The following is a 25993-nucleotide window of genomic DNA, read 5'->3' as shown; positions in this document are numbered from 1 at the left end:
CACAGTTCTTGGTTCAATTTTGAAATGTCTGCCTTAGAGGACTACTGTAACCTGTTCCAGCCTTTACTACACTTTACATATGAACTTGCTTTTGCATTCTTGGAATACTACAGAAGTATGTAAAAAATATTTACGAGTGGAATTATTTAATTTTGGTAGAGAGCCTTCCTAAAATTGTAGCCATTTGAAATTGTGAAGGCAAGGTGAGAAGGGGGAAAGGAAATAATTTTAGTACAACTAAATTCAGTAAACTTAAGTTTTTGCTTCATGCAGGTGATTTTTATATGGTTTGAATGTTGCTGAGGCTACATCATATTTTCCATTAGAAAAATAGTTTTGCGTGCAATGTTTAAGTATTTGAAAACAGTATATTGTAGCTGAACACTTATTTTACAGTTATTACTAGTTTCTGAATATAAAGACTTTGTGATTTTTAGGGCTTATCACTTGAAAACTGAATTCCTTACAGCCCTTTTTCTTCATAAAAAGCAAAGACAGAATTTTAGTTAACTTCTTTTCTAGCTTTTGTTTTGTCTTAATTTGACTTTGTTTTATTTGTTGGCTTCATTGACAGGAAAGCAAAATAACTTGCTTTTAAAATTCCTTGCTTTAGAAAGTGCTATTGTGAGGGTTTGTTTTGTGAAACATTGCATAGTCCATGGAACTATGGACTGGGCTTGTATTAAAACAGAACTGAGCCTTTGAGCTATTAAAAATCTACAGGAATGTTAACTTTTTTGTCAAATGAGCCAGTTGTCCTATCAGATCATTGAGTAGGATCATATCAGATCCTATGAGATCATTGAGTAGGTTACCCTCAGCATTTATTGCTGAACCATTGGGAATTAATTTTTTAGCTGCTGCTATGAAACTTGTTTTGTTTGGGTTTGTTTGTCGTGTGTTTATACAAGGGCCAGCTTTAGAACTGGTAGCTCTGTGCATATCTTGAACGTGCTTCTGTAAGATTCCCTTTTTTATACATGTAGAGTTCGTAGAGTAGTTTGTGTCACCTATAGCATCAGAATAGCTGGGATGCTGATAACAGCAGTACTGTGGTTGATTTAAAGTGGTTTGAAACGTATGCAGTAGTAGACTTTTACGGAAGCTGCCTCATAAAGTAATTTCTGGAGGATTGTGGGTGGTCTCTGCCTAAGTGTTTCTTTCCTGTAGTCCTCATGACGTGTTTAATAAGCATGTTATTTTGAAATGAGGGGCTTTTTCATCTAATTCTTCAACTCTCTGAAGTAATTTTAGAGGGTGTCCACATTTGGGTAACTTGCCAGCCAGGAAGGAATGATAAATGCCATAGCTCTGTACTACTTCATGGGCTCTGCTGAGTCTGGCACCTAGTGATTGATGTCTGTAGCACCAAACAAAGTCTCTCTCTTCTCCAAACATAGCTGTTAACTGAAGTACTGTGTTTTTTCTTCATTGACTATTTCTTTACTTTTCCTATAGATACCTGAGACCATAATGTGGGCAATGAATCTGCAGAATGAAATCAGTTGCCAAAAAGAACAATGTTAGGAAAAGCCTCTTTGTGAAGTGGAGAGCATGGGCATTTCTTACTTCATTATTGTATCCTGGTGGTATTTAGAGGTTGACAGGGCTTTAGGGTTCAGGAAGGGAGGAAGGAAACCCTCATTTTTATCTCTTCTGATCGTTTTTTTAGAGGGATCATGAAACTGGCATGTCAGTATTAACCATGTTCTGTTATGACACTCTGAAGTGCAGAAGCCATGTGCTGCAAGATGGTTTTTTGTATTTTTGCTTACAAAATAAAGGTTGAGGCATGCCTAAGATAACAGCAGCAGCCTCAGAACATGTAGGGGTTTTTTTTGTAGAAGTTTTTTACTTCGGTGTTCTGAGTAATGCTAACACTTCACAACTGAGATTTTTCCCTAAAAATGATGATATTTAAGGAAACAAAATTTTAGTTGGATCAACCTGGACATATACTGGAGCTTCAGACTGTGTACTGATACAGTCATCCATTAAACCTTCTGAGTAAACTTCTCTATGGCCATAACATTAAGGGGCATTTTAAAAGCCAAACGAAACAAATCAAACATCCCTTTGGCAGGCATCTGTGTTATTTCTGTGTTATTTTACATTGAGATCTGAAGTAGCTGTATATATGTAACTTGTTGATCCTCGACTGTGTTATATAGTTCTTTGGGAAATTTTGTAGGGCTAATATTAAGGACAATGTGGTTTTTTTGTCATATTTCTTGCTTGTTTGAGTCAAGGTATGAATGTGTATAATAGCTGCTATTGCTTTTGTCTAATTTTTTTTTAAGGTGTAGACTGCAAGGAACACTTTTTAATCTGTTCTTACGTGTTGAAAAAATAAGTTGTTCCTCATAGTCAGGTGGAAATATGTAAATTGCCTCAGGGAAAGGAATTTAACACGTTATGAAATGGTGAAATGTGAGTAGCAATGTTGAAAACAGGCTGGGGTGACGGCTGACAACAAACTATGAGTGACTGTGCAATGCAATCCGGTGTCACAGGAGGCCACCTGAATTCTCTGCTGGGTACTCAAAGATGTATTGCAGAGTAGGGACAAAACTTTGAAATACTTCATACAGTTGCAGTTGCAAAAAAATGTTATGCCTCCATAGATAGAATTTTCAACTCTGAAGATTGCCATAAGTGTCCAAGCTTTCTATAGCTTGGAGGCAGCTGTTTGAAAAAAGTGTTGGTTTTATGTGGACTTTTTTGGGTTTTTTGGTTTTGTTTTTTTAAGGTTGTGTCCATCTTCTCACAAACACTGTTACATACATGCACATGTATGTTTTCTTCATAGCCCTTAGTTGGGTGTCAGTTAAAACAAAGGTATTTGTGATAGTTTGACTTTGTGGAGAAAATGAGATGGAAAAGAAAAACTCGTGGACCAAGATAAAGGCAGTTTAATAAAAAGCAAAAGCAAAGGCTGTGCGCAGTAGCAGAAGGAAAACAACATTTTATTCTCTACTTCCCATTAACAGGCAATGTCCAGCCACTTCCTGGGAAGCAAGGCTTCAGTATACATAGCTGTTGCTCCAGAAGACAAAACGTCATAAAAGACAAATGCCCCCCCTTCCTCCTCCTTTTCCCTTAGCTTTTATACCTGAGCCGATGTCATGTGGTATGGAATATCCCTTTGGTTGGTTTGGGTCAGGTGTCTTGAAATTGTCCCCTCCCAAGATACTGCCCCCTCTCAGCCCACTGGTGGTGGTGGTGGATGTTGGAGACACAGCCTTGATGCCGTGTGAGCACTGCTCAGCAGTAGCCAAAACACTGGTGTGTATTTAACACCTTTCAACATACCAAGAGAAAGCACAGCACTGTGAGGAAAATTAACTTCATCTCAGCCAAACCCAATACAGCGCTTCTGTGTAGCAGCCAGGCAACAAATGTGGCTGGCTTAGGGATGAGTACAGTAATTCAGTGCAAAGCAGAGTGGGGTGGGCCAGTGATCAGGCTGTTAATAAAGGGACAAAAAAAACCCCTTCTAAGAATGCGCTTCATTGATGTTGGTCCTAGGAATTAAAGCTACAGAGACTGTAAAAATTTGGAAATTGTGCATTTTTATTTTAGTGTTGTGTGGTTGGTTTTTTTTGTTGTTGACACTGTACTTGTTATGATCTGTTATTAGATTACTGGGACTTTGGGCTGTTGACTGCTTTTTTGGTTAGTGAAGAACTAATTCTGTAGTGTTGGTACATAAGTCAGATCTTCTATTTGCTAATGGTACTTGCAAGCATCTTAGGTTTCTGAAGTTACTTGTTTCAGAAGCTTAGCAGCTCTTGGCAGTGATCCTAGAGTTTCTGAGAGTAGTTTTATAACTTCTGAGAAAGTTAAGATAACGTGTGTCAGTGCAAAATGAAAGTTTATCCTTGTGGGGACTTACAGGGTTGTTGCCTGCGCAAGAGAAGTCTGACTCTGAAGGCCGACCCCCACCTTGCCACACCCTCCTGTCAGGCAGTTGTAGAGGGCGATAAGGTCTTCCCTCAGCCTCCTCTTCTCCAGGCTGAACAACCCCGGTTGCCTCAGCTGCTCCTCATCAGACTTGTGCTCCAGACCCCTCACCAGCTTTGTTGACCTTCTCTGAACACACTCCAGCACCTCAATGTCTTTCTCATAGTGAGGGGCCCAAAACTCAACACAGTATTTGAGGTGTGGCCTCACCAGTGACAATGATGATAAGAATTTGCTGTATACCTTGTTTTTTTTGAAACGCATAAATATTTCCTATGACGTTTTAATTTCAAACATGAAATACGAAGGTTCAGATGTGTTCACACAAAAGGAGTTCTGATAATAACCTTTGTCTAAATATGTGTCAAGTATGATTGTGACTATGTAATACTGTGGATTAGAAATGTGCACATTAAATATGGAAGCAGGGAGTTTTACTGGGTTTTGAGGTTCAGATTTCTGGTCAGTTCACAGTTTTAAATTTGTCTTGATTTTTCTTGATACTGTATATAACAAAGATGAACACACATAAAATGATCTCTTTCTCTGATTCTCAGATGTGAATGAATTGAAGGAGTGCCTTCATGTACTAGTGAAGGAACAGCAAAGTCTAGCCACACAAACTGCTACAACAGCTCTTTCAGCTATGAGGCTAAAGCAGAGGCTAGTTATCCTGGAACGATATTTCATTGCATTGAACAGAACAGTTCTTCAGGAGAATGTCAAAGTTAAGTGGAAAAGCAGTAGTATTCCTCTGCCTGCTGTGGATAAGAAAAGGTAACAACACACGTGTGAACAAATTAATGCATTAGGAAAGTCATCAAAAGGTTATCAACCTGTGTGTGAGAGCTTAATGTGATTTCTTCCTCCTCATGAAACATTAGCAGTAAAGAAAGTCTTTTGTTTCTTAAGATATTTTTACATGGTGTTATCTGCCATGCAGTTTTCCTCCTTGGCTGATGCTTGCTTACAGTGTCTCTGTTCATACTGGTGGTTTTTTATTGTAATACATTGCTGTATATATTATTTTTTAAGCTACAAGTATACTTTTATTGAGGAATTCCTTTTGTTCTACTCAGCTAGAAAGTATGGAAAGCCTATTTCAGAAATGATGCTGATGGAGATTACATAGTTCTAATAACATTCATGTATTTTTTGTCAATATTTGCTCAGTTAAGGCACATAAATTTAAAAATACAAATACATGAAAGTTGAACATAGTTTTCCTTAGCTTGGATGAGAAATGCTGTAATCATACATTTTATATGGAACTGTTTTCAGAGAACTGACTGAATAAGAAATTGTCTGATTGCTTTCCGTGTCTAGATAGCTTATTGACCTAAAAGTAGAAGAATGTATCAGATGAGGCATTAAAGCAGCTATTCAGTAGCTGAACAAGGTTGCTGTCTGACAGAACAACCAATTCAACCAGGGAAGTTTTTATGATACATTGTCTCTAGTTTCAAAACTGAAAGGGAGATAGTAAGTAGATATCATGACTAGTTATTATGGGATTGGAGTTCTGACAATGATATCTTTCTGTGAATAGTCTGTTCTCTGAATTTTTTTTTTCAGTTCTGATTAAAGAGGGCGCTGGTATGTTTAAGTTATCAGACTGCTAAAAAGGCCAGTTTAAATTTTTTTCTCTCTTGAAACAAAAGTCCTAAGCAGTTCACATTCTTTTGGTGTGAAATAAAAAGAAAACGGAGTTGTTGGTGTCTTTCTGAGAGAAAGCAGTAGGGAATCTCCTGTTGTTAAGTACAAAGGAAACCTTACTTAATGAATGTGATGGTTTGCATAAAAAGGTTAACAGGAATGTATGCGAGTCCAGTGGGTACTAAAAGTTCAGGCTCTCTCTTCCTTGTACATGCCAATACAGAAGCTGCCAAGAGAGATTTGTAATATTGACACTTGAGTGGAAAGATAAGAAATGACAAAATTGATGGAATTATTGATAATTGAAGATTCATTTTGAAAAATAGCCTATAAGCATAGTTCATGCAGTCCCAATTAACTAGAAATATAAACTTCCTGAGTAAATAATGAGTATGTTAAGTACCCTACACCTGTGTATTTTGAATACACCACCATAATTTCAGTCTGAGTAACTATAGGCACCTTTCTGATGGCAGTCACTTATACCAGTCTAGTTTATTTTTGATCTGTGAAGCCGTTTGATGTTGGGGGTTGAACTGGTTGTTCTTTGAAGCAGCTGAAGTTGAATTTTGGTTGTTGACATTTTGATGTTGATCACCTTCATTCTCTAGAGACAATAACAATTCTTTACAAATAAAAATTGTGTAATTATACAGGCATATAACTAAATTACAAAATTGTCAAATATGTACATTATACAAATAATTACTAATATAAATATACATTATTGCTATGCAAATTAAGATAATGCATATATAATTTTATTTAGCCCAAGGCCTGTAGGCAAAGGTGTAGAAGGACTTGCACGAGTTGGATCCCGAGCAGCACTTTCATTTGCATTTGCGTTCCTTCGTAGAGCCTGGAGGTCAGGTAGGTCTGCTCTGTAGCATACTGCATATACTTTGCATTCGAAGACAGATGATTCATTAAAGCGTGTGTGTGTATTAAATATTTGCATAGAACTATACATTTATAAATGTTAGGTTTGCATAATTGTGTTTTATGTTTATGTGGTGTTATGCCCAACAATACTGTTGCTGATTGAAGCCATCCAAGCCAGCCAGCCAGGCCAGTACCAGTGCTGTGGGATACTTTTATGTTTAGGAATGCAAATTGGGATTTCATGAAGAGAATGTATTTTTAATGCCAGGTTTCAGAAAAGTTAGATTTATTCTTCAGACAGGGCTGATCCACTATATTACTATACAATAGTAGCAACTTAGAAAAGGAGTTTGGAGCAGTAGTGTGAAACTTGCGTTTAGTTTGTGTACTTGTCGGCGATTGTCAAATTGCAGAGGTTGGCAGAATTGTCATCTGTGCCACCTTAACCTACCTGTTTGTCTCAGTCTGCGCTGTTCGTTCAGATTGCAGCTGTTTGGCTCGCTCTTTGTCCAGCCAGCCCTAGTTCTTTTGATTTCCTCAGCAGATGCATAGTGGGATGAGCTGGTTTAAGAGTTGTCACCTTTCTGAATGTATTTTTTATGAAGCAAATAGTTATTCAAAAGTCTTACAGTCAAAATGTTTGTGTGAAAATTAAGAACTTTGTACATATTATTAAGTAACTTGTAAGCTTGAGGTTAAAAAAAATAAATGCACAAAACATTGTATACAAAAATTTGTATAACTTCTGTAAAGATGGGAATGTAACTAGTATTACTGTGTTCCTTAGGTGAAGATGCAGACCTGTGTAGTGAATTGTTACAGGAATCACTTGATGCACTACGAGCTCTACCAGAGGCGTCCCTTTTTGATGAAGGGACTGTATCTTCTGTATGGCTGGAAGTAGTGGAAAGAGCTACCAAATTCCTAAGGTCTGTTGTGACTGGGTAAGTTTCTTTTTCTGAACATTGCTGAAGTAGCTGTTAAATGGCAAACTTGCATCTCTTAGCGGCTGATGGTACAAATATAATAGTTTATGGAAATTGAAAAAGATTGCTTTCCTTTTTTTCTAATGGTGTTACAGAGGCAAGCAAAAAAATACATGAATTGTTGAAATGATGCTCTTTAAATATGATGTAATTCCTTTAACTGTTTAAGAAAAGTCTGAATTTGAGTATTCTAAATCACACTATTTTTCAGGTAAGTTTACATGCAGTATCACAAATTTAAACTGTATCCACATGAAGAGTGCTTTGGTAATACAACATGTGTGTACACTTAATTGTGCCTTCCTAGTATAGTAAAATAATGCAGACTTCTGTGCATACGAGGGAAAATACACTTGTATTGGATTTAAAGCACTCACCTGCTTTTCCCTCTTATTTAAGGAGGCTTAAAGTTACTCTTCTACAATAGTTACAAGAAATTAATGTCTTTTGAATACTGGAACTGCATCCTTATAGTGAATATCATAAAAAATATTTGGATTTCACGTGTGAAAAATCTTTCTCATATTTAATAGAGCTATAGAGTAGGCAGTGAAGCTTGGAGCAATTTTAAAGCCTAGCTGCCACTCTAAAAATTGATCTTGTTTAGAATGTGTCAGCTTTTCTTCTCAGCTGCTTTCATCACCAATTTTATATTTTTCTGTATGTTTAGTGGTTCTTGGTGTGTTGTAGATGCTCTTGGTAAGCAAATATGTGTTGTTTCCAATTACTTCATAGTTAATGTATGTTATTTGACTTTTAAATAGAGATGTGCATGGAGTTCCCAGTAGCAAAGGGCCAGGAAACATTCCGTTACAAGACCAGCACTTGGCACTCGCCATATTGCTAGAACTGGCAGTGCAGAGAGGTACACTAAGGTGAGAAGCATGAGTACTCTGATTATTTTTTTTTTTTTTTTTTTTAACAGTCTGTTGGAATGGCCTGAGCAGAGCTTGTCTTCAGTTTTCATGGGTTTGGGTTTAATGTAATAATTGTGGTTCAAAGGATGTGAACCTTTTCTGTAATGCAGTGGCGATCAAAATCTTATGTTAGCTAGATTGCAAAATCCATTTTTGATATTTTGGTAATGTGTTTAAAATGGAAAGCAGTGACATCTGATATTGCTAAACTTCAATATGTAGAAAGTGAATTGTACAGATAACCTAAAATAATGCTTTTTAGTAATGCTTATTAATAGAAGATGTAAACTTCCTCTTTCAGCCAAATGTTGTCTGCAGTTATGTTGTTGCTTCAACTCTGGGATAATGGAACGAGGGAAACAGATAATGAGCGTTCTGCACAGGGAACAAGTGCACCCCTTCTACCTTTGCTACAGAGATTTCAGAGTATAATATGTAATAAAGATGTGCCTAATACTGAGGAAGAGATTCAGGTACTTACCCTTGGATTATTTTAAAGGGCATTATGTTGGTATCAAATTCCATTTAGCTGGCTAAAATAATTATAAAATTATCCAAACAAAATTGGCAGTAGTGTTTTCTGTGTAAGATATATATACACCACTGTTGTTTGGTTTTCATGCGTACATTTCAGTTCCTTGAGATAGGAGGAGGAATGTCGGTATGGTTAGAGGTAAGCATTGTTGTTTCAGAGTTAATGCTTTTGTGATATTTAACTTAGAGATGTGGCCAGTTAACTTTTTTGCATATTTGGACTGTTTTTACTTAGTTGTGTTTGAAGCTAATTGAACTATGACTCTTAATTAATATTATTGAGGTTGATAGAACATGGTAAATCAGTTTCATAAAGCTTGTAACTTTCTACTGTATTCACAATCTGATTTTATTTTCTCAACATGTGTGTTTGGAATCTTTCTCTACTGCAAGAAAAAGGATGCACAGAGTTGGTTTCTCTTAAACTTGTGCGGTTACTCAGCATGTCTAAAATATTTTTATGCCACTACACATACAGATACACAATATACCTTCCAATATTTTTCTGACTGCTCTTTTTTCTTTTCTAGCTCCTGACTTACCCTCTGAGTCCAAATGAAAGTTTTCTAAGGTATCTGACTTTACCACAGGACAATGAGCTAGCGATTGATCTGAGACAAACAGCTGTAGTGATCATGGCCCATTTAGATCGTCTAGCCACGCCATGTATGCCTCCACAGTGTAGCTCTCCTACATCTCATAAGGTAACTGTTTGCAATGTCAAATTTAGTGAGGTATTTTTCCTAAAAGTGTAACTGATTTTTCAATTTAGAAGGAAAATGACTCCTAAGATTCTTCAGATTTCCTTTTGATTTTCACAAGGTAACATTGAGTTGCCTAAATTTGTCTTACTTGCGTATCTTCTATTACATCAGCGCTCTTTCAGTCAGCCTTGGAGTACAATTCTATGGTTTATGAACCATTCTTTCTTATCACAGCACTGTGGCTAATTCTGCCATATTGTGAGCTGTTCCCTGTGTTTATCAGAGTAAATGCTTAAGACCAGACTTCATAAATGTTGGGGGTCAAGAAAAAAGTGAATGTTCAACTTCCCAATGTGAAAAATCTCTGAACACTTAGTGTAGATATTTATAGCTTATTCACTGCCGGACTAAACTGAATATGATGGGTGCAAGTCTTTATTTTTGATGTCTTCTAATAGGTAACCTTTATTGTCTACTGGCAGTAATGACTGTGTCAGATTTGAGTATATTTGGCATATAAAGGTTTAAAGAATAATCTGCTCTATGCATTTTATTAAGTTGCATGTTTCAAAATTAGTACTTACAGAATTTCTTATTTTCTAGGGATCTCTGCAAGAGGTCATTGCTTGGGGTTTAATAGGTTGGAAATACTATGCTAATGTGAGTGGTCCAATTCAATGTGAAGGACTTGCCAATCTTGGCGTTGTGCAGGTTGCCTGTGCAGAGAAACGTTTCCTAATATTATCTAGGAATGGACGAGTTTATACACAAGCATATAACAGCGATACTCTGGTGAGAGTTTTTTTGCATGTTTGTAAAAATGTATTCTCTTTGTGTTACTTCACAGCTTAAGTCTGCTCCTTTATTTACAGTATCTTGGAAGACTAGGTGGAGAGATGCTGATTTTTGTGAGCTTCTATGTTGTTGTTTTTGAACTTTCAGAAATGGTATTTTTGATATCTGTATGGATTTGATAAAATGCATGTGGTTTCTGTAATTTCTGTCAGGCTAGAGGTTATGAATACAATGATAATTGCTTTCATTGGTATGCTGGTCTTGGTAGCAGCTGTAGAAATTGACACATATGAAATGAATTTTACTTCAGTGATGTAACACTGTGCCCAAGCTGTGTAGTTTCTCAAACAAAACTATACTGTAACAGAAACATTTGTCACCAAGATTGCCTGTAAGTTTTAAGATAAACACCATTTTCATACATACTGAAGGCCTTATGAGGATGAGAACAAAATAACTTAAAAGCATTGTTTTTGTCAGATTTGAATAGTAGATTTAACATTTTTTTTCTTTATACCTTCACCTCATTAATTTGAGTGCGCAGTTTTGATAAAGCCTTAGGAAAACTGTACCTAGTTATTCTGTATATAGGCAAGTGATGGAAAATATAAGCAGTTCTTGTAAGTGTATTGCTTTTGTTTGGTTTACAGGGACCACAGCTGGTGCAGAGTCTAGCTTCCAGAAATATTGTGAAGATAGCAGCACATTCAGATGGGCATCACTATCTTGCTTTATCAGCAAATGGTGAAGTTTTCTCTTGGGGTTGTGGAGATGGTGGAAGACTAGGCCATGGGGATACAGTGTATGTAATAAAAGTAATCGTAACATCTATTTGCCAGTGTTCTGAATTCATAGAAGAGCTATTTAGTTGTGTACATGAGTATACCCAGCATTTGACATTCGTCTCTGTTATTAACAGAAATTGCATTCTCCCTGCATGTTTCCTCTGCCTGTAATATTCCCAATTCTGTATTCATGTTACTTTCTGAATATACTTGTAGATAGAGGGTGTAGTAGTGGTGGCACTGTTGTTAGGACTTTTATTTAGTTTTATGAATCCACAACGCATTTTCTCTAGAAACATTGACTCAGATGTTGGGGCAGGGTTGTCATTTCCTATGCAGCTGTGTTGCGTATATCATTCCTTTTTTCCCCCCCATGTTAAACAATAACATTACTGTCCTGCTTTTGTGTAGGAGCAGTCTTCTACAGGGGTTTTCTGTAGGAGGTGAACATCAATATATTTTTAGAGGTTTTAAGTGTCTTCCCTCAGTGCTGAATTCCCTGTAAAGCAAGGGAGTTACTACACGAGGGTTAGCAGTGTCATGAAATTAGTTGCTCAGATATAGTGGTAAAAGATAATTTTTTTTTATAGTAGACATATTTTTTAAAAACACTGCATTAATTTCATTAGAAATAGAAATCATCGTTGTCAGACATTCCTTCAGTGGTTTGCATGTTGTTAAACAATCTAAACTTAATTTTTTGCTTACAGCTCTATTTACATTTAATACTTCAGACTCTAGTAATAAGGTTTGCAGGTAGAATTGCAGCAATTGTTTTCTAACAAGTATGGCACACCTTTTATCACCTACTCATCAGATCACCTTTTTGTGAAATATGTCACCTTCTCTTTAAATAGACCTCTGGAGGAACCAAAGATGATATCTGCTTTATCTGGAAAGCAAGCTGGGAAACACGTTGTTCATATTGCATGTGGAAGCACCTATAGTGCAGCCATTACTGCTGAAGGAGAGCTATACACGTGGGGACGAGGAAACTATGGCAGGCTTGGTCATGGTATGTTACTTGGTATCTTGAAGTAAGTTGTTTGTCAAAGATGTCTAGTGTCTGTCTCAAATGATCTTTTATCCAACTTACCTAAGCTGATTTGAGAACCATGTGTGGTTTCATGTGAATTGAAATAATGATGGGAGGGATTGTCTCAAACCCACTAAATTTCTATGAGTTATGTGAAAATAAGCAATTGGATGGAGAAGAAAAACCTGCACTGGTCTCTGTTCCCTTCCTTGTGAAGCAAAGACCATCTCATGGGTTAAATCCATATTAGATACCTCAGAAACCATATGGGAGCTTAGGCATTATGCTCAGATCTGAAATCAAAACCAAACCAACATCCCCCCCTGCAACAAAACACCCAAAAGCAAACAAAAAAACCCAAACGGAAGAACCTACTAGGCCTTCTTGGTTTTGCTTCTCATAGAACTCCTTTGTTTTGAAGGTTCCAGTGAAGATCAGACCATCCCAATGCTGGTCACAGGGCTGAAAGGACTCAAAGTTATTGATGTGTCCTGTGGGAGTGGAGATGCTCAGACTCTTGCAGTTACTGAAAATGGTTAGTAGCAAAACATAACTTAACACTAACTAAGCTTACCTTTTCTTCCTTCCATTCTGAAGATACTTATACTGCAGATACGCTTATTTCTAGTGGCTTGAATTCTGTAAGAATTTGAAGCTGAAATTCCTTTTGGGGAAATAGTATACACTTATACATTTTGCATATAATGTATGCAAATATATTCACAGCATACATATGCAATGTATTAATTACAAATATGCAAACATATATTTCAATTTATGGTATCTATATTTAAAGTATCCATGTAAATGTATAATATACACACAAAGTACTCCAGATGTGTACCAACATGTCTAAATTTTATGCATTATTGTATAAGCACAAATAGCTCACGTTGTCACAACAGCCAGAATTTTGAGTGGGAGAGTTGTCTGTGTTAACCCATGGGAAGTGCCAAAGAAAGGCTGTATTGAAATCCTGCTTCCCACCATCCCTGAGTGAGGTGCATAGGGCGAGACACACTCAAAACCTGAATTTCACTGCATGAGGTTAAGCCGCAAAGGCATCCTTTAGGCAGATAGTTCTTAGAAGCTAGTTATTCGTTTAAAATACAGCTGGTTATGGTGATGTGCAGTATATAAAAGCTGAAAGATTTGCTCCTCCAGGAAACGGAAAGCAAGATTTTCTTTTTTTTTTTTTTTTCTTCGTTTCCTTCTTGCATGCTTCCATTGCTTATCAGAGTACCTTAGAGACTAGCTTATGCAAGTAGGGAACACGTGCTTCAGAGTGTAAAACAAGACTTTCTTTTCCATTCTCGAACCATAACTTTATTTAATGCAGATGCAGAATGACTTGTGTATTTTTAAGTTCCTACTTCCTAGTAGAGTGTTTCAAAAGAACATGGTAGACAATGGCACTTTTAATTTTATTTGTGAAATGGTTGAATGACAAGAACTGAAAATGAAGAAAACAGGTTTTGCAGACAGCTTGGTCATTTGATGTGGAAAAAGATTTTACAAGTTATTATAAATAATGCCTTATAATAAAAGAAGGCAGTTTTTAACTAAAGATCATACAACAGGTGTCACTTGTGGTAAATCCTATACTTCGTATGTTTTTAAGAAGGGCTTTCTGTACATTGATGAATTTTCAGTGCATGTTATGTTACGCTTCTTATGTTTAATTTTATCAATATGACAACTTTTCAAATCTTTTTCTTCTTACTTACTGTCATGAAGAATTTGAAAATAATTTGTAACTGCTATTCTTTAATTACAATTTGAAAATCGTGCTTATTACAGAATCTCTGACTTTTAAGAACTTGCTTGTCAAAACAGGTAACTTCATTACATGGAAAAGCAATGCACTATTTTTTGTTTTCTTTCTCTTGATTTAAAGGCCAAGTGTGGTCTTGGGGTGATGGAGATTATGGAAAACTGGGAAGAGGTGGCAGTGATGGTTGCAAGACTCCCAAGTTGATAGAAAAACTTCAAGATCTGGACATTGTGAAAGTACGCTGTGGGAGTCAGTTTTCTATTGCTTTAACCAAAGATGGCCAGGTCTACACCTGGGGAAAGGGTGACAATCAGAGACTTGGACATGGAACGGAAGAGCATGTTCGATATCCCAAACTGCTGGAAGGCTTGAAAGGTAATTATCAGAGCTGGAAATACTCCGAAGCTCTTTTTGCTGCTGTTGGAATCTATTACTGGACACTAATGATCTCAACTTTTAAGAATGGCAGTACCATGTACTCTGTCATATTTTATGCTGGTTGCATTGAAAAAGGTAATAGCGTGCATTTGCCATCACTTCTGCATGTATAACTTCAGAATTCTAGCAGACTGAGAGCCACTATGTTACGACTACTTTAAATGCTGCTCGTCTTGTGTTCTCTTTATGCTTACTGCTTTTTTTTTATTCATGGAGATACTTGTTTAAAATACGTATTTTTGCACTGTCTTGCAAATAAATGTATATAATATACATATGCTTAGATTAAGGCATGTGAATGGAATAAATGAAAATCGCAGGCAACAAGTAATGTTGTTTAAAGTTGTCTTCATGCCAGTATTTTTGACTAGTTTGTAACAGAGTGATGGTTGTTTCTTGAATTTGTGAGAAACCCAAGGTTTTGTAGGGGAAGATGAGGAAGAAACCTCTTTTGTTGCTCTGTCTTGCCTAAAATTGTTGTTCATATATGATGAATGATGTCATTGAAAGTTAGTTCTGAACTAATGACTACAATCTAACTTTACAGTCTCTGTTCGAAGATGGGGAGATCTTTTATTAAACCTTTCCTGATAAAGTATCTAAGTAGAAGGGATACAAAATGGAAGATTTTTTTTAAACATGTAAACTTTTGTACTTAAACTGCCTCTTAAGAATCTTTAAATATTTCCTTGGTTTTTCTTTTGCTGTACTCTTCCAATCCACTACTAAGGCAAAGGTGAGACTCTTGACATCCATAATGTGTTCATAGTTAAGTAGGGTTGTAATTAGCACAGTTTTCCTTACCTCTGATGTTTTTCTGTTAATGATTGTAATCTTTTAAGTTATATTTTCAATATTTGACTTTTCTAATCAGGAAAAAAGGTGATAGATGTAGCAGCTGGATCTACCCATTGTTTAGCACTGACTGAAGATAGTGAAGTGCATAGCTGGGGAAGCAATGATCAATGTCAACATTTTGATACTCTGCGGATCACCAAACCGGAGCCCACAGCTCTCCCAGGATTAGACACAAAGCATATTGTTGGAATTGCTTGTGGGCCTGCCCAGGTAAGTTTTATTTTTGAATTGTAATTGCAACTTGTCTTTGTCTTTCACTGAGACTAGTTCTGTACGCTAATCCCAGTCCCTCTCTCTGTGCTTGCATGACTTTTCTTCTTTCTCATTCTGAATAAATGAAGGCTTGGAAAAAAGAAATCTTGTGTAATTCCTCTGCCAAAAAGGGATGACTACCTTTCCCTCTGTTGGATATTCTGAGAAGTAGCTATTTACCTGTTCGGTTTTTGTCTGGTACAGTAATCAAAGAGTTGTCAAGCAGAATGTTTCCTGCAGCAAAGATAGAGAGGTATCTGGATGGTGTAACAGCACTTTTGAAAATGTGATAAGGGAGCTCTTTTCTGGGATTGGTAGGGTTTTATGTATGTTTACAAGGATGCAAGTAGAGGGTTCTCTTCAACAGATGTGCTGATATTATTTCTACATCTTCTATTACTGTTCAAAGGCAGATGTCAGATTTATACTACTATCTCTAATCAGTGTCATCTTATATTTGGGAAATAACTGTTGAACTTTGTATATTGTTTCCATTTATAGAGCTTTGCTTGGTCATCATGTTCAGAATGGTCAATAGGCTTGCGGGTGCCTTTTGTGGTGGATGTTTGCCCCATGACATTTGAGCAGCTAGATCTTTTACTAAGACAAGTAACAGAGGGAATGGATGGCTCCTCTGACTGGCCCCCGCCTCAGGAAAAGGAGTGTATGGCTGTGGCAACATTAAATCTTCTAAGGCTTCAGGTACCTTCAGTTTCTTGCAAATTGAGCAGTCATTATTTCAGTAAATTGCGTGGATGAAAATAGTGGACTCAATGTGCTTTAAAACATTTTTATTGATTTAAAAAGTGAAATAAGTACAGTATAACTTCCTACTCTTTTGAGATTTGGCAGCTAGTGGTTGGTTTTTTCTGCTCAACAGCTTTTGGATCTCATTAAGAATGAACTATAAAAATAAAATGTAAATGGATAAAGCCTTGTATATTCACTCAATAAGCTCACCTACTCAGAGATTTTGAGCATTTCCAAGAAGTTTAAATAGCATTTTTAAGAGTGAATGTCCTCTTTAGAAGGTATGTGACATTCACTAAAGATGTGCTACTTTTCCTAGCGTACTGTAGCGAAGTAGAAACAGTTGAGGTTATTCTTTAGGTTATTATATTTCAAAGTTTTAGGGGATATAGTTAAATATAGTTCATAATCTTTGAGTATTAGTTGAAATTCAGTATATGTTTGGGCAAGCCAGCTTTTCCTTTTGATTTTACAAATTTACTTATGAAAGTTTGTATCTTAGTCAGTCAACTTACTCAGTTGCACCAGAATGGACTTTTTTTGTTCTTTTTCAAGTTCACATTTCTTCTTAACTAAAATCTGACTTTTTTTTTCCTTTTTTTTTTTTTTTTTTTTTTTTTCCAGCTTCATGCTGCCATTAGTCATCAGGTGGATCCAGAATGCCTTGACTTAGGTTTGGGCAGTATATTGCTCAATAGCCTGAAGCAGACAGTGGTAACATTAGCAAGCAATGCTGGTGTTCTTAATACTGTGCAATCAGCCGCTCAGGCAGTGCTGCAGAGTGGATGGTCTGTGTTACTGCCAACAGCAGAAGAGCGGGCTAGGGCTCTCTCAGCACTCTTACCCAGCGCAGGTTGGTCCTAAGATTTAAACCTATTTGTTTTCTGCTTGCTTTTCTAGTTTATTAATAGCTTCTTCCATTCTTAGTTTCAGGAAATGAAATGAATGTAAGTCCAGGCCGTAGATTTATGATTGACCTCTTGGTGGGCAGCTTGATGGCTGATGGAGGCTTAGAGTCTGCACTGAATGCTGCTATTACTGCAGAAATTCAGGTATGTTTCAGCAGCTTTGCAGTTGTGTATATTCAGAAAACACTTGATACATCTTCTTATTCTGTAGTTTGTGGATTGATGTCATCCTCTTCAGACCTGAAACTTCAGACAGTGTTTGTATTGAAGCGTGAATCATATTCTCCTTTTTAGTAAAGTGTTTCTTTTCATTGCCTAGAGTGATGATTTTAACAATGTTAGCTTTTTCAAAAAGCTTTGTAACAGGAGCATAATTTTACAAAGCACTTCGTACCTTTCTGTGGGATTCTTGAGTTCTTCACTTCCTTGATGTCACCCGTATCTCTCCAGCAGAAATTTCAGCCTTATTACTTATGAATTCACAATGAATGATTCTTTGCAGCATCCCAGATTTCCATAGGTTCCATTTCATGTTTCGAATGTTTAACAGATGCTAACTAGTTACACAAAGGATGAAATAAACACTCTGTATGCACTGTTTTCTCCATTAGCCTCTCAGAGATGAGACATTCTCTGCACAGGCTACTTTAAATTACTGTATTTATGTATGGCTGTGAAAACAAAACTGGGCTTTTTCTTGCCTCTTCATTTGTTTGATTCTTGCTAGCACATTTTCTTCTTGGTTTCTCTCCACTGGTGGTTAATGAGGAGATTTATGATGCAGAGGAAATGCATGTATTAAGTTTTTCTTTGATTTGTGTCTAGCATTAACATTTTCTATTGTATTTAAAGACGTGCAGGACCTCTTGTTTCTTAATCAGGTTTCCTAGGACATGTTTACATTATAGGATAGGTCAGAGATGCCTGAGCCAGCTTCAGATACATGAGGAAAGTGATCCAGGTGGCAGCATACAGCACTGCACAGGTTAATTTATGGTCTAAAATCTGGGTGAATTGGTTTCTGTAGAGTTTTGTATGACTGTAGCTCAGCAGCAAATCTAACCCAGGTTCTTCCGCAGTGGACTGGATTTGTTACTTTTATAAATACAGAATAAACATGCCTTCAGTTGTGAATTGCAGCAGCTATTGGTATGTGTAAACATACATAGAACAGAAATCAATTGTTAACTTGGTTTGGTGGAAATTGAATTTGGAGTTTTTCTACTGTTGGTTACCTTCACCTCCCCATCCCCCTTCCTTTCTATATTGTACTTTAAAAAATTTGTGCCCATGTGGTTGTTACAGAATACGTAACACACATGTCTGGTAGGAATTGTTTAATTTCTGGCATAGGTAAAAGTAACTTGATCTTGTTATCGTGAATAGGTGTTAGTAAAATGTTTCATAATCACAGTGGCAGTTTGCTCATTTTCTTTAGCTTGATTTACTTTTTTAGGATATTGAAGCAAAAAAAGAAGCACAGAAAGAAAAAGAAATTGATGAACAAGAAGCAAATGCATCAACACTTCATAGGAGCAGGACTCCACTGGACAAAGACCTTATTAATACTGGAATCTATGAATCTGCAGGAAAACAAAGTTTACCATTAGTTCAGTTAATTCAGCAGTTACTAAGGTAATTCTTTCAAATTTTGTCTTTTATTTCTGTACAGATGTGTTTAGATATTTTGTGAACTAGTCAACTAAAGGATTACTAATTTTGGTTAGCAAATAGTTTCCTGCTAGTATTTTAGCTCCTCAGAATTGAAAATATTGAATATTCTCCTCGGTTGTCTATAGTCTTTCTATTTTTTGTGTTTGTTAAGGAGTAAAGTTCTATAATTACCTGATCTTAGGAAGACTTATTGCCTTGCTTTTATGGATTTTGATACTTCTTCCTGTACTCTGAAAATCTGTGTGACATACAGGACAAACATTCAAAAGCCTGTCCTTACAAAGTATAAGAATCAGCACAGCTTTATTTAGAACTAAATATTTTGTCTTAAGGAGACTGTAGCTGGGGCTGTAAGTGGGGAAGAAACCCAAATTTTAAATTCTTGACACCAAGAAAGGATTGTGAATGCATGACGAATAGGGTGCTGAGAACAAATCTTCGTTATGTCAGCTACAGTAGTATTTAATATGTAGCATATGTAGCAAGAAGTAATTATGAAATTAGTAAAGACATTTATTGTGCTTTTTCACTTGTGATAGCAATCATGTAATTTAATCAGTACTGAGACTCTTTTGAACTACACAGTGTCATGACTTTCATTGCAGTCTTTCAATTAAAGCTGTCAGATTGTTTTTTGTAGTGAGTGATGACAAGAAATACAAAAGTGTTGTATTTTACAAATCCTTTTAAACAAAATGCCTCCACAAAAACCATTGATGTTTTGAGTACTGTGGTGCAAACAATGGAACATCCTACAAAGAAACTTTGTATGTGTTTCTTACAGATTTGTGTGAAAGTCTAGCAAAAGCTTAACCCATGTTTCTGTGGACTCTCTTCACTGTCAGATCCCTTTAAATATTTTACAATGCTTTTATACCAATTAGGAACATCGCTTCACAGACGATAGCCAAACTAAAAGACGTTGCTCGTCGCATTTCTTCCTCCATGGACCAGGAACACTATAGCAAAGAGAGATCTGCTTCTCTGGACCTGTTGCTCCGTTTTCAGCGTCTACTTGTTAGTAAACTTTACCCAGGAGATTGTGTTGGGCAGGTCCCTAATACATACAGTAAGTTATTGTTAAATTTTTTTAAAAAAAAAAAAAAAAAAAAAAGAGCCCTACCTCCCCCAAGCATTTCTGTAATACCTTTTTTATAGGATAGCATTTTCTTATTTTAATTTATCTTCTTGTCTCATTCATCAGCCTAGTTGCTGAGTCTGTCTGAAAAGTGCTTGAAAGTAGTTTGTTTAAATGGTTTTCTGTAAAGGAAAATATCTCTCTGGAAAGCAACAAGATCTAGATAGTTTTTTTATAAACTTTTAAAAGGTTTTAAAAAGATGCGGTTTCTCAATTCAGTGCTAATACCGTGTGGCTGCATTTCAGAAGAGTTTGACAGCTTTTGAAACCTGTTTCTTAAATATGACTATTTGATGGTTTTCTATGCTCTTCCCCCTTTTTATACAGGTCCTGACCTCTTAGGCGTTGGCTCTTTACTGAAGAAATACACTGCTCTTCTGTGCACGCACATTGGCGATATACTTCCTGTGGCAACCAGCATTGCTTCTACAAGTCATAGGCATTTTGCAGAAGTATCTCGTATCGTGGATGGAGATTTAACAGGTAGGCTTTTCTTTGCTGTCCTCCTTTCCTCCTCTTCCATGAAATTGTAAAGTTATATTGTAGATGTTCTTGAAAGTTCTGAATGACTAAAAAAGAGTCAGTTTAATCTTTTGGTTGGTGGGAGAGAAGGAGGGCAAATTTGATGGGGAAGGCAAGAGCTTTGTACTAAAGCAGTAATAGAAGGCAGAATGTATTGCTTGGTGATTTACTTTCATGATGTTGTAAGTGTAGGTCTTGAATTAAATCTGATTATCTTCTGTGTTTCTGTGGTTTAGGTATTCTTCTTCCAGAATTGGTGGTTTCTATAGTACTACTCCTCAGTAAAAATGCTGGATTAATGCAGGAAGCTGGTGCTATCCCTCTGTTGGCTGGCTTGCTAGAACATCTAGACAGGTTTAACCATTTAGCCCCTGGAAAAGAAAGGGACGACAATGAGGATTTAGCATGGCCAGGAATAATGGGTATGTACTAGTAGCATCTGGACTATTTATTTGTGTTTTCATAAAATAGCTATATAAAATGGTGACTGTTCATGAACTACTCTCAGGAAGGGAATTCTACAGTATAAATTTTTATTAACCAGTTCATATGTTTGTCATATGGCGGTATTTATTTCTGTCAATAAATTCTTAAGGAAGTTACGTATAGAGGTAGGATTAAGCAGAGTACAAATGCAACTTTTAAAAGAAGTAGTTCACATTATTTTGCATTTTGAGTGTGAGAAGTTGCAGTGAAAACATGAGTAGTTCATCTACACATTTTGTTACTAAATTCTATCTGTAACATAAAGGGAGAGTAACGTGAAAGCTTTGAAATAAGGAAGTTTTCTTTTTCCAGGGCACTTCATAATTTGATCTGTGTCAGGGGTGAAGAGAAGCAGAAAATGTGCATTTCTGACTGTGAGCATTTTTCTAGTCGAGGGAGGAATGAAACATGGTTGGCATAACCCAAGAGAGCTGAAATTTGTACTACTAGACGCTAGTGTGTTGGGGAGAGCAAAAAATGTATGAAAATTCAGTTACTGGTCTAATAGAGCAAACTGAGGTGAAGGTGTATGTGTGCGACCAATTACTCTGTTGTGTCTTGCCTGGATGAAATTACCTTTAATTTGAAATAGTTTACTGACAAGTAGATTGGAAGAGTTCTAATGTCTATGTAACCTTCCTTCTTCTGCTTAAAAAAAAAATCTGAATTTAGACTGAAATTAAATATACAGCCAATGCCTTGCAGGCAAGCATGTAATAAAACTGAACCAATTTTGAGGGAGAACTGACTAGAGCAGTGATTTGTGAGAACGCTGGTTGTATTGCTCCACCCCAAACAGAACAGCTGTATAGTTGGGCAATGCTAAGTCTTTGACAGTGTGACATTGGAAATTAATGCATAAAAGAATACAGCATAACAGACAATTTAATTGCATAATATGTAGACAGGAACATATTAATAGCCATTTTGACTTTTGAGCATATCAAAAGACAAGGAGCCTTTCAATAGAAGTGAAGAATTTGGTTAGGCACGTATTGAAAGAATTTTCAGAAAAAAAATTATGGTTTTTCTGTTGATGAATTCTCTATTCTGTTTTATACCTGTAGGTTCATTTTTCACTGGGCAGAGTTGCAGAAATAATGAGGAGGTGACACTTATACGTAAAGCTGATCTAGAGAACCACAACAAAGATGGAGGATTTTGGACAGTGATTGATGGGAAAGTTTATGACATAAAGGACTTCCAAACCCAGTCTTTAACTGGCAGTAGCATACTTGGTGAGAATCAGCATTTGAATTAAAGACACAAATTACTTCTTTTTCAAAACTAGACGGCATAAATGGGGTTTTAGATACTTACTGACTACCTCATTCTTCCATTAGCTCAGTTTGCAGGTGAGGACCCAGTTGTTGCTTTGGAAGCTGCTTTGCAATTTGAGGACACACGGGAGTCAATGCATGCCTTCTGTGTTGGCCAGTATATGGAGGTAAAAATGTTATATATTAATGGAAACGTACTTAGTGAAGTAAAGTATTGCTTTGCTTTCAAAATTCTTGTTGGAGCTCAGTTCTAGCTTTCAACTCCTATTTCTTTTAATTAGCCTGACCAGGAAGTGATTACAACACCAGATCTCAGTACTTTGTCGTCACCTCTAATAGACACAGAAAGGAATTTGGGTCTTCTCCTTGGACTGCACGCTTCCTACCTGGCAATGAGCACACCACTTTCTCCTCTGGAAATTGAATGTGCCAGTAAGCAGAAGTTCATTTTGAGCTTAAATAAGTGATAAATACTTGTCAAAGCATGCAAGAAAAAGTTCTTTATTCTTAACATTAATTACCACACTCATCAAGGTCCGATGATTTAGCAAGATTTAAATGGGCATGAGATAATTTTGAACTGTTAAATATCCAAAATTTGTAGTATACAAGGTAGAGAGAATATTGGAAGAGAAAGCAGACTCTATATAGCAGTTACCTCACTAATTTGTGTTCAATTAGGAGTGCCTGAAGCATCTGGTGTTGGATTCTATCTTGTTGGGTATCTTAATTTGGTGAATAGAGGGTATAATTCAATATTAATTACAGAAAAATAGCTAAGGCCCTATTATCTCTTAAATAGGTGATGGCTGCCCTGTTACTTAATTGTTTCTTAGTTTCAGAACCCTTTTTTTTGTTTTCTGTGAAAAAGTTCTAGCAAATGGAAGAGCTGCTAAACCTTGTTTGAAGCTGTGTATGCATTTTATTTGAGGGAATTGTTGAATCTTGATAGCTTAATCTTTCATCAGAATATACATTTGTGTTTTCTTTTCCTTCTTTTAGAATGGTTGAAGTCATCTATCTTTTCTGGAGGCTTGCAAACTAGTCAGATTCATTACAGTTACAATGAGGAAAAGGATGAAGACCATTGCAGTTCACCTGGTAACACTACCCCAAATAAATCAAAACTATATACACATCGAATAACTTTGAGTGACCATTCACAACCTTTTCTCCAAGCTATTGCAGATAATAATATTCAGGATCATACTGTGAAGGTAAGCCCTCAGTAATTCTGTTGACAAATGCATTGCTGAAGGGTGGCAGTGGTGGCCTGAAACAGTTTTGTTATAACTTTTGGAGACTTTTCACCAGAACAATTGAAAAAGTTATTTCAGAATTGCTTTTTGTGAAAGGAGTAGTTGAGTACTACTAATGGATAAAATGTGTGTATTTCACTTAATATCATAACAGTACAGTTTTTTGTTTTGAATGTTTGGGTGGGAGAACTAAAGAATTTAAAAGTATTCTTACTGAAAAATTAATAATGTATTACTTTACATGTCAAGTTTTAGTAGTATAGACAGACCCTGCTCACCTCCAGTTGAACTAAGATGGAGCTTTTTTTGTCAAGGTCCAAATGTATTTGTGTCAGATGCATGTATATCTTTGTATCCCTTTGTGCCTTGGGGTTCAGGCTTCAGCTAGGTGAATTCGTGGATAGTGTGAAACCCCGTAAGGTTTACATCGATCACTGTCTTCTGTATTACCTTAAGATTTTCTAACCTTTTGAGTTCAACTCCTTTATTCAAAAAAACCCCCAAATAAATCCTTGGTAGGGTAGGATAGGAATAATGATGAGTCAGGAGAAGACAATTAAAAATTGTTTTAGGTGGCCTGGCTATTTCAGGAAGAGATAAAAGCAGTAGTAGCTTTGCTTCTTGAGCCATGTTGCTCTTCATACAAGAGGAATGATACAGGGTATTCTTTGTAGTATTGGGTTGTAATTGCTGTGTATTAAGTAGTGCGTACTGCGTGGTGTATCTCACTTCTGAATGTTAGTTCAGATTGTGGAGTTTATTCAGTGTTATTTAAATCCTTGCTGGGGTATTTTGGGTCTTTTCATTGTATTTCAAAACAAAGTTAAATAGAGGCTATTGTGTGGGTTTTTTTTTTTTTGTAGGACTTCCTGTGTCAAATAGAGAGATACTGTAAACAGTGTCACTTAACAACACCAATCACATTCCCTCCTGAGCATCCCGTGGAAGAAGTAGGACGTTTGTTACTATGTTGTCTTCTGAAGCATGAAGATTTGGGTAGGTAGGCTGTGGTATAGCTGTCCCAGCATTTTGGACCAGTTTAAACTCTACTATGGATGATTTTGGAAATGCATATTCAGAGATTGTTTTTCCCCATTAAGGTCACGTAGCACTGTCTCTTGTTCATCCTGGTACCCTTGGAGTTGACCAGGTAAAGCACAAAACCTTACCAAAATCTGTAGTGGATGTGTGTCGTGTTGTCTACCAAGCAAAATGTTCACTGATTAAGGTAAGCCTCTTACCTGCTGAAGTTTAGATTATTTTTAATTTGAAGTGTTTTATTAAAAAGTTACCCATTGTTCATTTTATTGTATATTAAATGGTAACTTAAGTCTTTAAATGCCTTTTCTAGACCCATCAAGAACAAGGACGTTCTTACAAGGAAGTTTGTGCTCCTGTCATTGAACGTTTGAGGTTCTTATTCAATGAACTACGTCCTGCAGTTTGCAATGATCTCTCTATAATGTCTAAATTTAAACTTCTGAGTTCCTTGCCCCGCTGGCGGAGAGTAGCTCAGAAAATAATCAGAGAAAAAAGGAAAAAAAGAGGTAAGGTAACATTACCGTTGTATTTTCTTTGAAACAGTGAAAATCAATCTCATTCCAAGGTTTTCTGCTCTATACTTGAGACTCTTGTTAGCTAAAGCATCAAAGCCATTTGCTTTCTGCTGCATTTTCATGAAGTTTTCTAAGTCAATGGTTATACATGATTTCCTACAGCAAAAACAGGCAGACAAGAGTCAAGTTTAGGTGAGGCATGCTTCTTTGTGTTTTAGCATAGTAAAAATGATCCATCGATATCTGTCCCTTTGGTTGGTCTTAGTAAAGTTTAAGTGGTGTCTTATTAAAAATCATGTTTTATTAAAGCAGTGTAGTCAAAGAACTGTTTAACTGGAAATAAATGAATGTGGTAGACAAACATCAAAGTGCTTTTGAAGTTGGTCTCTAAAGATAAAAGCATATTGCAGATATTACCAGAGCTAATTTGATAACAGTTGGACATAGAGTTCACAAAGAGTACATTTCCCTTTTATTAAAGGCAGATTAGGCATTCTGTGTGCTTAGGTTATCATGCAAACCTAAAAATGTGACACTGTAAATTGTTATCAGATTACATAAAAGAATAATCCTTTTATTTCTAGTGCCAAAAAAATCTGAATCTACTGATGTGGAAGAATCCAAAATTGGAAACGAAGAGAGTGATTTAGAAGAATCCTGTGTGGTACCTCACAGTCCTGTACCTGTGGATAAAAGGCCCATACCAATCAAATCGCCAAAGGTAGGATGTCAGATTTTGAATCAACCTTGTGAATAGAAATGACAAGAAGAAAAAATACTAGCTAAAGCATGATTGCTATAACTTGACATTTAATATTCTGATAATGGTGTTGGGATATA

At 36.4% G+C, this 25993-nt stretch overlaps 1 protein-coding gene across 3 annotated transcripts in view; it reads left to right on the top strand.

Moving 5' to 3' along the window:
* HERC2 (HECT and RLD domain containing E3 ubiquitin protein ligase 2) overlaps positions 1 to 25993 on the top strand; it is a 117577-nt gene that overhangs the window by 27324 nt on the left and 64260 nt on the right. For all 3 annotated transcript variants that reach the window (XM_009645649.2, XM_035901074.1, XM_035901076.1), the window contains exons 4-30: positions 4521 to 4740; positions 6389 to 6489; positions 7289 to 7445; positions 8252 to 8362; positions 8706 to 8877; positions 9469 to 9642; positions 10246 to 10434; positions 11088 to 11239; positions 12080 to 12237; positions 12680 to 12793; positions 14156 to 14407; positions 15345 to 15538; positions 16082 to 16282; positions 16955 to 17183; positions 17258 to 17382; positions 18695 to 18873; positions 19797 to 19981; positions 20378 to 20533; positions 20809 to 20994; positions 22126 to 22296; positions 22402 to 22505; positions 22620 to 22770; positions 23341 to 23555; positions 24461 to 24593; positions 24698 to 24825; positions 24949 to 25144; positions 25738 to 25874. In XM_009645649.2, the coding sequence (XP_009643944.1) occupies positions 4521 to 4740; positions 6389 to 6489; positions 7289 to 7445; positions 8252 to 8362; positions 8706 to 8877; positions 9469 to 9642; positions 10246 to 10434; positions 11088 to 11239; positions 12080 to 12237; positions 12680 to 12793; positions 14156 to 14407; positions 15345 to 15538; positions 16082 to 16282; positions 16955 to 17183; positions 17258 to 17382; positions 18695 to 18873; positions 19797 to 19981; positions 20378 to 20533; positions 20809 to 20994; positions 22126 to 22296; positions 22402 to 22505; positions 22620 to 22770; positions 23341 to 23555; positions 24461 to 24593; positions 24698 to 24825; positions 24949 to 25144; positions 25738 to 25874 (4490 nt within the window). The remainder of the gene's footprint in view (positions 1 to 4520; positions 4741 to 6388; positions 6490 to 7288; positions 7446 to 8251; positions 8363 to 8705; positions 8878 to 9468; positions 9643 to 10245; positions 10435 to 11087; positions 11240 to 12079; positions 12238 to 12679; positions 12794 to 14155; positions 14408 to 15344; positions 15539 to 16081; positions 16283 to 16954; positions 17184 to 17257; positions 17383 to 18694; positions 18874 to 19796; positions 19982 to 20377; positions 20534 to 20808; positions 20995 to 22125; positions 22297 to 22401; positions 22506 to 22619; positions 22771 to 23340; positions 23556 to 24460; positions 24594 to 24697; positions 24826 to 24948; positions 25145 to 25737; positions 25875 to 25993) is intronic.

The sequence above is a fragment of the Egretta garzetta genome, unplaced genomic scaffold (assembly GCF_000687185.1).
Source record: "Egretta garzetta isolate BGI_Z169 unplaced genomic scaffold, ASM68718v1 scaffold788, whole genome shotgun sequence".
In the NCBI taxonomy this organism is placed as follows: domain Eukaryota; kingdom Metazoa; phylum Chordata; class Aves; order Pelecaniformes; family Ardeidae; genus Egretta; species Egretta garzetta.
Note: the sequence above shows the minus strand (reverse complement) of the source record. Positions and strands in the feature narration are given on the sequence as shown.